This window comes from Somniosus microcephalus, unplaced genomic scaffold (genome assembly GCF_052327205.1).
Source record: "Somniosus microcephalus isolate GS21.2 unplaced genomic scaffold, FLI_Smic_1.0 unresolved_chr6, whole genome shotgun sequence".
Classification (NCBI taxonomy): domain Eukaryota; kingdom Metazoa; phylum Chordata; class Chondrichthyes; order Squaliformes; family Somniosidae; genus Somniosus; species Somniosus microcephalus.
In genome coordinates, this window is record NW_028225184.1 from 12755180 (window position 1) to 12769214 (window position 14035).

General features: G+C 53.8%; 1 protein-coding gene across 1 annotated transcript in view; it reads left to right on the plus strand.

Annotated features, from left to right (window-relative positions):
- Positions 1-14035, plus strand: part of LOC147087088 (vang-like protein 2) — a 50924-nt gene that overhangs the window by 35846 nt on the left and 1043 nt on the right. Inside the window, exons 4-6 of the mRNA XM_085978039.1 lie at positions 4507-4643; positions 8344-8479; positions 10665-10896. Of these exons, the coding sequence (XP_085834165.1) occupies positions 4507-4643; positions 8344-8479; positions 10665-10896 (505 nt within the window). The remainder of the gene's footprint in view (positions 1-4506; positions 4644-8343; positions 8480-10664; positions 10897-14035) is intronic.

Consider the following 14035-nt stretch of genomic DNA (forward strand, 5'->3'; position numbering starts at 1 on the left):
CTGCCCTGGGAGTGTTTGATGGGACAGTGTAGAGAGAGCTTTACTGTGTATCTAACCCCGTGCTGTACCTGCCCTGGGAGTGTTTGATGGGACAGTGTAGAGGGAGCTTTACTCTGTATCTAACCCATGCTGTCCCTGCCCTGGGAGTGTTTGATGGGACAGTGTAGAGGGAGCTTTACTCTGTATCTAACCCGTGCTGTACCTGCCCTGGGAGTGTTTGATGGGACAGTGTAGAGGGAGCTTTACTCTGTATCTAACCCGTGCTGTACCTGCCCTGGGAGTGTTTGATGTGACAGTGTAGAGGGAGCTTTACTCTGTATTTAACCCCGTGCTGTACCTGCCCTGGGAGTGTTCGATGGGACAGTGTAGAGTGAGCTTTACTCTGTATCTAACCCCGTGCTGTACCTGCCCTGGGAGTGTTTGATGGGACAGTGTAGAGGGAGCTTTACTCTGTATCTAACCCGTGCTGTACCTGCCCTGGGAGTGTTTGATGGGACAGTGTAGAGGGAGTTTTACTCTGTATCTAACCCCATGCTGTACCTGCCCTGGGAGTGTTTGATGCGACAGTGTAGAGGGAGCTTTACTCTGTATCTAACCCGTGCTGTACCTGCCCTGGGAGAGTGTTTGATGGGACAGTGTAGAGGGAGTTTTACTCTGTATCTAACCCGTGCTGTACCTGCCCTGGGAGTGTTTGATGGGACAGTGTAGAGGGAGCTTTACTCTGTATCTAACCCGCGCTGTACCTGCCCTGGGTGTGTTTGATGGGACAGTGTAGAGGGAGCTTTACTCTGTGTCTAACCCGTGCTGTACCTGCCCTGGGAGTGTTTGATGGGACAGTGTAGAGGGAGCTTTACTCTGTATCTAACCCGTGCTTTGCCTGCCCTGGGAGTGTTTGATGGGACAGTGTAGAGAAAGCTTTACTCTGTATCTAACCCCGTGCTGTACCTGTCCTGGGAGTGTTTGATGGGACAGTGTAGAGGGAGCTTTACTCTGTATCTAACCCCTGCTGTACCTGCCCTGGGAGTGTTTATAGAAACATAGAAGATAGGAGCAGGAGTCGGCCATTCGGCCCCTCGAGCCTGCTCCGCCATTCAATGCGATCATGGCTGATCATCCAAATTCAGTACCCTGTCCCTGCCTTCTCCCCATACCCCTTGGTCCCTTTAGCCTTAAGAAATATATCCAACTCCTTCTTGAATATATTTAATGAATTGGCCTCTACTGCCTTCTGTGGTAGAGAATTCCACAGGTTCACCACTCTCTGGGTGAAGAAATTCCTCCTCATCTCTGTCCTAAATGGCTTACCCCTTATCCTTAGACTGTGACCCCTGGTTCTGGACTCCCCGACCATCGGGAACATCCTTCCAGCATCTAGTCTGTCTAGTCCTGTTAGAATTTTATAAGTTTCAATGAGATCCCCTCTCATTCTTCTAAACTCCAGCGAGTGCAAGCCCAATCGATCCAATCTCTCCTCATACGTCATTCCTGCCATCCCAGGTATCAGCCTGGTGAATCTTCGCTGCACTCCCTCCATGGCAAGAACATCCTTCCTCAGTTAAGGTCAATTAAGGGCCACTCGGCAACAGGTGATGTCACAGATTGACATTTCATCTGTCAAGAGGTTTTGACAGCTGAAAAAATCAGCGTGTGACAGCTCAGTGAAGCTGTCAAACACTGACAGTCTGACTACTAACTTGAGTCCTTCTCCACAGACTCAGTTAGAAATCTCACCGGCACAGAAAGCTGAATGCTGCAAGCCTTTGACAGCTCGCGGCCATTCTGCTTTCTGTGCCGGTGAGATGTGGGACTCCCGAGACCTGAAGGAAGGAAGGCTGTAAAGGTAAGTAAAACGTCTTTAAACACTTTACACACACCAAACACACTTACCTCTGCACTCTTGCACCCATCGCTCACCCGAACATCTCGAACCCTCCAAGCCCTTCAGACCGACGGTCCACCTCGCTAACTGGGCGTGGTGTGGAGCCGTCGGACAGCCCACACTTCAACAATAAAAATAGGGATTAGGCTAAAAACTGCCTGTTAACTACCTTTAACTAACAGGCATTTAATTGACACTAATCCCCTTCCCGCCTCAGGGAGGCGTGTCCCAGCTCAGGTCGGGTATCCGCCTCCTTTGAAACTGGCATGGAGGCGGGTTAGGGGGGCGGGATGGATTCGTGCCCCCCGATTTCGAGGTTTTAACCCCCCCACACGCCTCCAATCCCGCCTCCACGGTCCAATGAAAATCCTGCCCATAGAGTCACACAGCACAGAAAGAGGCCCTTCGGCCCGTCGTGTCCGCGCCGGCCATCAAGCCCTGTCTAATCTAATCCCATTTCCCAGCACTTGGTCCGTAGCCTTGTCTGCTGTGGCGTTTCAAGTGCTCGTCTAAATGCTTCTTGAATGTTGTGAGGGTTCCTGCCTCTACCACCCTTTCAGGCAGTGAGTTCCAGATTCCACAGAAACATAGAGAGATATGAGCAGGAGCAGGCCATTCGGCCCCTCGAGCCTGCTCCGCCATTTAATGAGATCATGGCTGATCATCCAAATTCAGTACCCTGTCCCTGCTTTCTCCCCATATCCCTTGATCCCTTTAGCCTTAAGAAATATATCTAACTCCTTCTTGAATATATTTAATGAATTGGCCTCAACTGCCTTCTGTGGTAGAGAATTCCACAGGTTCACCACTCTCTGGGTGAAGAAATTCCTCCTCATCTCTGTCCTAAATGGCTTACCCCTTATCCTTAGACTGTGACCCCTGGTTCTGGACTCCCCCGTCATCGGGAACATCCTTCCTGCATCTAGTCTGTCCAGTCCTGTTAGAGTTTTATAAGTTTCAATGAGATCCGTGATGTGGAGAGACTGGAGAAGCTGGGGTTGTTCTCCTTAGAGCAGAGAAGGTTAAGGGGAGATTGACCAGAATGGTACCGGGGATGAGGGACTTCAGTGATGTGGAGAGACTGGAGAAGCTGGGATTGTTCTCCTTAGAGCAGAGAAGGTTAAGGAGGAGATTGACCAGGATGGTACCAGGGATGAGGGACTTTAGTTACGTGGAGAGACTGGAGAAGCTGGGATTGTTCTCCTTAGAGCAGAGAAGGTTAAGGAGGAGATTGACCAGGATGGTACCAGGGATGAGGGACTTTAGTTACGTGGAGAGACTGGAGAAGCTGGGGTTGTTCTCCTTAGAGCAGAGAAGGTTAAGGGGAGATTGACCAGAATGGTACCAGGGATGAGGGACTTCAGTTACGGGGAGAGACTGGAGAAGCTGGGGTTGTTCTTCTTAGAGCAGAGAAGGTTAAGGGGAGATTGACCAGAATGGTACCGGGGATGAGGGACTTCAGTTATGTGGAGAGACTGGAGAAGCTGGGGTTGTTCTCCTTAGAGCAGAGAAGGTTAAGGGGAGATTGACCAGAATGGTACCAGGGATGAGGGACTTCAGTGATGTGGAGAGACTGGAGAAGCTGGGATTGTTCTCCTTAGAGCAGAGAAGGTTAAGGAGGAGATTGACCAGAATGGTACCAGGGATGAGGGACTTTAGTTACGTGGAGAGACTGGAGAAGCTGGGATTGTTCTCCTTAGAGCAGAGAAGGTTAAGGAGGAGATTGACCAGGATGGTACCAGGGATGAGGGACTTTAGTTACGTGGAGAGACTGGAGAAGCTGGGGTTGTTCTCCTTAGAGCAGAGAAGGTTAAGGGGAGATTGACCAGAATGGTACCAGGGATGAGGGACTTCAGTTACGGGGAGAGACTGGAGAATTTGGGGTTGTTCTCCTTAGAGCAGAGAAGGTTAAGGGGAGATTGACCAGAATGGTACCGGGGATGAGGGACTTCAGTTACGTGGAGAGACTGGAGAAGCTGGGGTTGTTCTCCTTAGAGCAGAGAACGTTAAGGGGGAGATTGTCCAGAATGGTACCAGGGATGAGGGACTTCAGTTACGTGGAGTGACTGGAGAAGCTGGGGTTGTTCTCCTTAGAGCAGAGAAGGTTAAGGGGAGATTGTCCAGAATGGTACCAGGGATGAGGGACTTCAGTTACGTGGAGAGACTGGAGAAGCTGGGGTTGTTCTCCTTAGAGCAGAGAAGGTTAAGGGGAGATTGACCAGAATGGTACCAGGGATGAGGGACTTCAGTTATGTGGAGAGACTGGGGAAGCTGGGGTTGTTCTCCTTAGAGCAGAGAAGGTTAAGAGGAGATTGACCAGAATGGTACCAGGGATGAGGGACTTCAGTTACGTGGAGAGACTGGAGAAGCTGGGGTTGTTCTCCTTAGAGCAGAGAAGGTTAAGGGGAGATTGTCCAGAATGGTACCAGGGATGAGGGACTTCAGTGATGTGGAGAGACTGGGGAAGCTGGGGGCAGTCGGATGGGCATTGGCCACAGGCGGGATGAGAAAGGGCCGAGGGTTCGGGGTGGGTGGCGGGTGGGCGAGAGCGCCATTGGTCTGGTTGGGTTGCGTTGGGGGAGTGTGTTCCTGATTGGCTCTCATCGCCTGATGTCCTCGTTTCCCAGCATTCAACGAGTGGCCATCTGGATTTTGGAGAATTACTACCGGGATTTTGCGGTCTACAATCCCTCGGTGTTGAACCTTTCCAAGTCCATCCTTGCCAAGAAAATCTCTGGCTTCAAAGTCTACACCCTTGGAGAAGGTAAGGAACCGAACGTCGGGGCGGTGGGGCTCAAACCGGATCTCACAGTGCGTCATAGAGTCATAATGGCACAGAAGGAGGCCATTCGGCCCATCGAGTCCATGCCGGCTCTCTCTGTGGAGCAATCCAGTCAGTCCCATTCCCCCGCTCTATCCCCGTAGCCCTGCAAGTTTATTTCCCTCGAGTGCCTATCTAGTCTCCCCTTGAAAACATCGAGTGTCCTCCGCTTCCACCACTTCCGTCGGCAGCGAGTTCCAGGTCCTCACCACTCGCTGCGTAAATAAGTTTTTCCTCACATCCCCCCCGTATCTCTGGCTCAAAACCTGAAATCTGTGTCCCCTAGTCCTTGTATCATCAACTACTAGGAACAACCTTTCCCCGCCTAGCCTATCCTAACCCGTCATAATCTTGTACACCTCGATCAAATCACCCCTCAACCTCCTTTGCTCTAATGAAAACAAATCCAGCTTCTCCAACCTGTCCTTGTAGCTAAGATTCCCCATCCCCGGAACCATTCTGGTAAATCTCCCCTGCACCCTCTCGAGGGCCTTCACACCCTTCCTAAAGTGTGGTGACCAGAACTGGACGCAATACTCCAGTTGTGGCCTAACCAGCGCTTTCTAAAGGTTCGGCATCACTTCTCTACTCTTGTACTCAATACCTCTATTTATGAAGCCCAAGATCCCATATGCTTTGCTAACCACTCTCTACAATATGTCCCGCCACCTTCAGGGACCTATGCACATTAACTCCCAGGTCCCTCTGTCCCTGCACACACTGTGCCATTAAGTGTATATTGCCTCCCCCTGTTCCTTCTGCCAAAATGCATCACCTCACACTTCTCTGTATTAAACTGCATCTGCCACTTGTCTGCCCATTCTGCTAGCCTTTCTACATCCTGTTGCAGTCGATTGGTGTCATCCTCACTGTTTGCCACACCCCCCAGTTTGGTGTCATCGGCAAATTTAGAAACTCTGTATTCCAATATCCAGGTCATTTATAGATATCAAAAAAAGCAGTGGCCCCAGCACTGACCCTTGGGGAACACCACTGTCTATCATCCTCCAGTCTGAAAAACAGCCATTTACCACAACTCGCTGTTTTCTGTCCTTAAGCTAATTCCTTATCCAAGCTGCCACTGGCCCACCTATTCCATGAGCCTCAATTTTGTTAACCAGCCTTCGATGTGGTACTTTGTCAAACGCCTTACTAAAATCCATGTAGACAACATCCATTGCAATCCCTTCATCAATCCTCTCTGTTACTTCATCAAAAAATTCAATTAGATTAGTCAAACATGATCGGCCTTTTACAAATCCATGTTGGCGCTCCTTAATTAGCTTAAACCTCTCCAAGTGCCCGTTAATTTTTTCCTTGATTATTGTTTCTAAAACTTTACCCATCACTGACGTTAAACTGGCCGGCCTGTAGTTACTAGGATTGTCCTTACACCCTGTCTTGAACAGAGCCTGAACTTTGACCTGCTGGGACCTGGGGTCAAACCTGGCCCAGGGGTCACCGGGTGTCAAGCCCGAACCGTTGACCGTCTGGGAGCTTGGGGTCAACTCGAGCCCAGGGGTCGTAGAAGCATAGAAGATAGGAGCAGGAGTCGGCCATTCGGCCCCTCGAGCCTGCTCCACCATTCAATGCGATCATGGCTGATCATCCAAATTCAGTACCCTGTCCCTGCCTTCTCCCCATATCCCTTGATCCCTTTAGCCTTAAGAAATATATCTAACTCCTTCTTGAATATATTTAATGAACTGGCCTCAACTGCCCTCTGTGGCAGAGAATTCCATAGGTTCACCACTCTCTGGGTGAAGAAATTCCTCCTCATCTCAGTCCTAAATGGCTTACCCCTTATCCTTAGACTGTGACCCCTGGTTCTGGACTCCCCGACCATCGGGAACATCCTTCCTGCATCTAGTCTGTCCAGTCCTGTCAGAATTTTATAAGTTTCAATGAGATCCCCTCTCATTCTTCTAAACTCTAGCGAGTATAAGCCCAATCGACACAATCTCTCCTCATACGTCATTCCTGCCATCCCAGGTATCAGTCTGGTGAATCTTCGCTGCACTCCCTCCATGGCAAGAACATCCTTCCTCAGATAAGGCGACCAAAACTGCACACAATACTCAAGGTGCGGTCTCACCAAGGCCCTGTACAACTGCAGCAAGACATCCTTGCTCCTGTACTCGAATCCTCTCGCTACGAAGGCTAACATACCATTTGCCTTCTTCACCGCCTGCTGCACCTGCATGCTTACCTTCAGCGACTGGTGCACAAGGACACCCAGGTCTCGTTGCACTTCCCCTTTTCCCAATCTATTGCCGTTCAGATAATAATCTGCCTTCTTGTTTTTGCCACCGAAGTGGATAACCTCGCATTTATCCACATTATACTGCATCTACCCAATCACCCAACCTGTCCAAATCATACTGGAGTTTCTCGGCCTCCTCCTCACAGCACACACGCCCACCCAGCACAGTGTCAAGCCCTAACCTTTGACCGTCTGGGACCTTGGGGTCAACTCCAGCCCAGGGGTCACCGTAGGTCATAAGAACGTAAGAAATAGGAGCAGGAGTCGGCCAATCGGCCCCTCGAGCCTGCTCCGCCATTCAATAAGATCATGGCTGATCTGATCCTAACCTCAAATCTGCTTTCACTCTCCATCCCACCCGAACCCATGTGATCTCCTGGGAGAGGCGAAAAACCAGGTAAAAAACCCAATGGCCAATTTGGGAGAAAAAATCTGGGAAATTCCTCTCCGACCCATCTAGGCGATCGAAACTCGTCCAGGAGATCACTCTGTCCCTGTATTTCCTGCAGTACTTACCTTCTGTAAAAGGTGATCTCCACCCCAGCCAGGAACAGGCCCAATTTACTCTTGAAGGACTCCTAGCTGGCAGCCTGTTCCCGAGGTCTCCACTAATCCCTGTGAATAGAACCATCTCCTGAAATCTAACACAGAATTAGAACACACGAAATAGGAGCAGGATCAGGCTACACGGCCCCTGGGCCCGCTCCGCTACCCACAGGGCCATGACCGATCCGAACCTAGACTCATGTCCATATTCCTGCCTGCTCCCTGTAACCCTTAATTCCCTTTACTTCTAGGAAACTGTCTATTTCTGTTTTTAATTTATTTAATGATGTAGCTTCTACAGCTTTCTGGGGCAGCAAATTCCACAAACCTACCACCCTCTGAGTGAAGAAGTTTCTCCTCATCTCAGTTTTGAAAGAGCAGCCCCTTATTCTAAGACTATGCCCCCTAGTTCTAGTCTCACCCATCATCGGGAACATCCTCCCCGCATCCACCCGATCCAACCCCTTCACAATCTTCTATGTTTCAATAAGATCGCCTCTCATTCTTCTGAACTCCAATGAGTAGAGTCCCAACCTACTCAACCTCTCCTCATACGTCCATCCCCTCATCCCCGGGATTAACCGAGTGAACCTTCTTTGTACTGACTCGAGAGCAAGTATGTCCTTTCTTAAGTATGGACACCAAAACTGTACGCAGTATTCCAGGTGCGGTCTCACCAATACCTTGTACAACTGAAGCAATACCTCCCTGTGTCAAGCCCTAACCTTTGACCGTCTGTGACCTTGGGGTCAACTCGAGCCCAGAGGGCCATCGCTGAGATCCAGCGGCTTCAGGGGAGCAGAATTAAACTCTTCACGTTTCTGTCTGAACCAGGGAATGCGAGCAGCAACTCGGCTGGTCAGTCACGCGCCATGATCGCGGCGGCAGCTCGTCGGAGGGACAACAGCCACAACGAATTTTACTACGAGGAGGCAGAGCAGGACCGGAGAGTCCGAAAGAGAAGAGCCAGGTAAATGGGCAGGTGGAATGGGAAGCACAGGGAGCGGTCTCGGGGAAACTGCGAGGGAGAGAGGAGCCTCTCGGTCCCGACCCTCACTGAGTGAGTCTGGAAACAGGAGCCTCTCGGTCCTGTCCCTCACTGAGTGAGTCCGGAGACAGGAGCCTCTTGGTCCTGTCCCTCACTGAGTGAGTCTGGAGACAGGAGCCTCTCGGTCCTGTCCCTCGCTGAGTGAGTCTGGAAACAGGAGCCTCTCGGTCCTGTCCCTCACTGAGTGAGTCCGGAGACAGGAGCCTCTTGGTCCTGTCCCTCACTGAGTGAGTCTGGAGACAGGAGCCTCTCGGTCCTGTCCCTCGCTGAGTGAGTCTGGAGACAGGAGCCTCTCGGTCCTGTCCCTCACCGAGGAGAGTCTGGAGACAGGAGCCTCTCGGTCCTGTCCCTCACTGAGGGGAGTCTGGAGACAGGAGCCTCTCGGTCCCATCCCTCACTGAGTGAGTCTGGAGACAGGAGCCTCTCGGTCCTGTCCCTCACTGAGTGAGTCTGGAGACAGGAGCCTCTCGGTCCCATCCCTCACTGAGTGAGTCTGGAGTCAGGAGCCTCTCGGTCCTGTCCCTCACTGAGTGAGTCTGGAGACAGGAGCCTCTCGGTCCCGTCCCTCACTGAGGGGAGTCTGGAGACAGGAGCCTCTCGGTCCTGTCCCTCACCGAGGGGAGTCTGGAGACTGGAGCCTCTCGGTCCCGTCCCTCACTGAGTGAGTCTGGAGACAGGAGCCTCTCGGTCCTGTCCCTCACTGAGGGGAGTCTGGAGACAGGAGCCTCTCGGTCCTGTCCCTCACCGAGGGGAGTCTGGAGACAGGAGCCTCTCGGTCCTGTCCCTCACTGAGTGAGTCTGGAGACAGGAGCCTCTCGGTCCTGTCCCTCACTGAGTGAGTCTGGAGACAGGAGCCTCTCGGTCCCGTCCCTCACCGAGGGGGTCTGGAGACAGGAGCCTCTCGGTTCTGTCCTTCACTGAGTGAATCTGGAGACAGGAGCCTCTCGGTCCTGTCCCTCATCGAGTGAGTCTGGAGACAGGAGCCTCTCGGTCCCGTCCCTCACTGAGTGAGTTTGGAGACAGGAGCCTCTCGGTCCTGTCCCTCACTGAGTGAGTCTGGAGACAGGAGCCTCTCGGTCCTGTCCCTCACTGAGGGAAGTCTGGAGACAGGAGCCTCTCGGTCCTGTCCCTCACCGAGTGAGTCTGGAGAGAGGAGCCTCTTGGTCCTGTCCCTCACTGAGTGAGTCTGGAGACAGGAGCCTTTCGGTCCTGTCCCTCACTGAGGGAAGTCTGGAGACAGGAGCCTCTCGGTCCTGTCCCTCACCGAGGGGAGTCTGGAGACAGGAGCCTCTCGGTCCTGTCCCTCACCGAGGGGAGTCTGGAGACAGGAGCCTCTCGGTCCCGTCCCTCACTGAGTGAGTCTGGAGACAGGAGCCTCTTGGTCCTGTCCCTCACTGAGTGAGTCTGGAGACAGGAGCCTCTCGGTCCCGTCCCTCACTGAGCGAGTCTGGAGACAGGAGCCTCTCGGTCCTGTCCCTCACTGAGTGAGTCTGGAGACAGGAGCCTCTCGGTCCCGTCCCTCACTGAGTGAGTTTGGAGACAGGAGCCTCTCGGTCCTGTCCCTCACTGAGTGAGTCTGGAGACAGGAGCCTCTCGGTCCCGTCCCTCACTGAGTGAGTTTGGAGACAGGAGCCTCTCGGTCCTGTCCCTCACTGAGTGAGTCTGGAGACAGGAGCCTCTCGGTCCCGTCCCTCACTGAGGGAAGTCTGGAGACAGGAGCCTCTCAGTCCTGTCCCTCACTGAGTGAGTCTGGAGACAGGAGTCTCTCGGTCCTGTCCCTCACTGAGGGGAGTCTGGAGACAGGAGCCTCTCGGTCCTGTCCCTCACCGAGGGGAGTCTGGAGACAGGAGCCTCTCGGTCCTGTCCCTCACTGAGTGAGTCTGGAGACAGGAGCCTCTCGGTCCTGTCCCTCACTGAGTGAGTCTGGAGACAGGAGCATCTCAGTCCTGTCCCTCACTGAGTGAGTCTGGAGACAGGAGCCTCTCGCTCCTGTCCCTCACTGTGTGAGTCTGGAGACAGGAGCCTCTCGGTCCTGTCCCTCACTGAGTGAGTCTGGAGACAGGAGCCTCTCGGTCCCTTCCTTCACCCTGTCCTCCATCCCTTTCAGACTGATGGTGGCCGTAGAGGAGGCATTCACGCACATCAAGCGACTGCAGCTGGAGGATCAGAAGGGTCTTCGCGAGATCATGGACCCGCGTGAGGCTGCCCAGGCGATCTTCGCCTCCATGGCGCGAGCCATGCAGAAGTATCTGCGCGTCACCAAGCAGCAGCCTTACCACACCATGGAGAGCATCTTGCGCCACCTCGAATTCGGGATCACCCACGACATGACGCCGAAGGCAAGCCCTAGCCTCTGACCCCTGACCCCCTCCCCTCCAATCCCCTCCCCTCCAATCCCCCTCCCCTCCAAACCCTCTCCCTTCCAATCCCCCACCCCTCCATTCCTCTCCCCTCCAATCCCCCTCCCCTCCAATCCCCCACCCCTCCAATCTCCTCCCCTCCAATCCCCTCCCCTCCAATCCCCCTCCCCTCCAATCCCTCTCCCTTCCAATCCCCCCCCCCTCCTCTCCTCTCCCCTCCAATCCCCCACCCCTCCATTCCTCTCCCCTCCAATCCCCCTCCCCTCCAATCCCCTCTCCCTTCCAATCCCCCACCCCTCCATTCCTCTCCCCTCAAATCCCCCTCCACTCCAATCCCCCGCCCCTCCAATCTCCTCCCCTCCAATCCCACTCCCCTCCATTCCTCTCCCCTCCAATCCCCCCTCTGCTCCAATCCCCCGCTCCTCCAATCTCCTCCCCTCCAACCCCCTCCCCTCCAATCCCCTCCCATCCAATCCCCCTCCCCTTCAATTCCCTCCCCTCCAATCCCCTCCAATTCCCTCCCCTCCAATCCCCCTCCCCTCCAATCCCCTCCCCTCCAATCCCCTCCCCTCCAACCCCCCTCCCCTCCAATCCCCCCTCCCCCTCCAATCCCCTCCCCTCCAATCCCCTCCCCTCCAATCCCCCTCCCCTCCAATCACCTCCCCTCCAATCCCCCCTCCCCTCCAGTCCCCCTCCCCTCCAGTCCCCCTCCCCTCCAATCCCCCTCCTCTCCAGTCAATCCCCCTCCCCTCCAATCCCCCTCCCCTCCAATCACCTCCCCTCCAGTCCCCCCTCCCCTCCCAATCCCCCTCCCCTCCAATCCCCCTCCTCTCCAATCCCCCTCCCCTCCAATCCCCCTCCCCTCCAATCCCCCTCCCCTCCAATCACCTCCCCTCCAGTCCCCCTCCCCTCCAATCTCCCTCCCCTCCAATCCCCCTCCTCTCCAATCCCCCTCCCCTCCAATCCCCCTCCTCTCCAATCCCCCTCCCCTCCCTCTCCCCTCCAATCCCTCTCCCCTCCTGAAGGTGCTGACTCTTTTCTCAGGTACAGTGCCCTGAGATATTGAGAGGGAGAGAGGGAAACAGAGAGACAGAGAGTGTTGGGGTTATTGGGGTGATGGGGACATTGAGTAGAGTGTTGGGGTTATTGGGGATGATGGGGGGACATTGAGTAGAGTGTTGGGGTTATTGGGGTGATGGGGGGGACATTGAGTAGAGTGTTGGGGTTATTGGGGTGATGGGGGACATTGAGTAGAGTGTTGGGGTTATTGGGGTGATGGGGGGACATGGAGTAGAGTGTTGGGGGTTATTGGGGTGATGGGGGGACATGGAGTAGAGTGTTGGGGTTATTGGGGTGATGGGGTCACATTGAGTAGAGTGTTGGGGTTATTGGGGTGATGGGGGGACATTGAGTAGAGTGTTGGGGTTATTGGGGTGATGGGGGACATTGAGTAGAGTGTTGGGGTTATTGGGGTGATGGGGACATTGAGTAGAGTGTTGGGGTTATTGGGGTGATGGGGGACATTGAGTAGAGTGTTGGGGGTTATTGGGGTGATGGGGACATTGAGTAGAGTGTTGGGGTTATTGGGGTGATGGGGGGACATTGAGTAGAGTGTTGGGGGTTATTGGGGTGACGGGGGGACATTGAGTAGAGTGTTGATGGCCTGCTGCGGTCGCCATCTGAGGAGTATAAATACTCGGGCGTGGGCCCAGCTTGGGTAGAGTGTTAGGGTTATTGGGATGATGGGGGACATTGAGTAGAGTGTTGGGGTTATTGGGGTGATGGGGGGACATTGAGTAGAGAGTTAGGTTATTGGGGGTGATGGGGACATTGAGTAGCGAGTCGGGGTTATTGGGGTGATGGGGGGACATTGGGGGTAGAGTGTTGATGGCCTGCTGCGGTCGCCATCTGAGGAGTATAAATACTCGGGCGTGGGCCCAGCTTGGGTAGAGTGTTGGGGGTTATTGGGGATGATGGGGGGACATTGAGTAGAGTATTGGGGTGATGGGGGGACATTGAGTAGAGTGTTGGGGGTTATTGGGGTGATGGGGGGGACATTGAGTAGAGTGTTGACGGCCTGCTGCGGTCGCCATCTGAGGAGTATAAATACTCGGGCGTGGGCCCAGCTTGGGTAGAGTGTTGGGGTTATTGGGATGATGGGGGACATTGAGTAGAGTGTTGGGGTTATTGGGGTGATGGGGGGACATTGAGTAGAGTGTTGCGGGTTATTGGGGGTGATGGGGGTCACATTGAGTAGAGAGTTGGGTTATTGGGGTGATGGGGGTCACATTGAGTAGAGAGTTAGGTTATTGGGGGTGATGGGGTCACATTGAGTAGAGAGTCGGGGTTATTGGGGTGATGGGGGGGATATTGGGGTAGAGTGTTGATGGCCTGCTGCGGTCGCCATCTGAGGAGTATAAATACTCGGGGCGTGGGCCCAGCTTGGGTAGAGTGTTGGGGGTTATTGGGGATGATGGGGGGACATTGAGTAGAGTGTTGGGGTTATTGGGGTGATGGGGGGGACATTGGGGTAGAGTGTTGGGGTTATTGGGGTGACGGGGGGACATTGGGTAGAGTGTTTGATTATTGGGGTGATGGGGTCACATTGGGGTAGAGTGTCGGGGGGTTATTGGGGTGATGGGGGGGACATTGGGGTAGAGTGTTGATGGCCTGCTGCGGTCGCCATCTGAGGAGTATAAATACTCGGGCATGGGCCCAGCTTGGGTAGAGTGTTGGGGGTTATTGGGGGTGATGGGGGTCACATTGGGTAGAGAGTTGGGTTATTGGAGAGATGGGGTGACACTGGGGTAGAGGGTTGGGTTATTGGAGAGATGGGGTGACATTGGGTAGAGGGTTGGGTTATTGGAGAGATGGTTGGCATTGGGTAGAGAGTTGGGTTATTGGAGAGATGGTTGGCATTGGGCAGAGGGTTGGGTTATTGAAGAGATGGTTGGCATTGGGCAGAGGGTTGGGTTATTGGAGAGATGGTTGGCATTGGGTAGAGAGTTGGGTTATTGGAGAGATGGTTGGCATTGGGCAGAGGGTTGGGTTATTGAAGAGATGGTTGGCATTGAGCAGAGGGTTGGGTTATTGAAGAGATGGTTGGCATTGGGTAGAG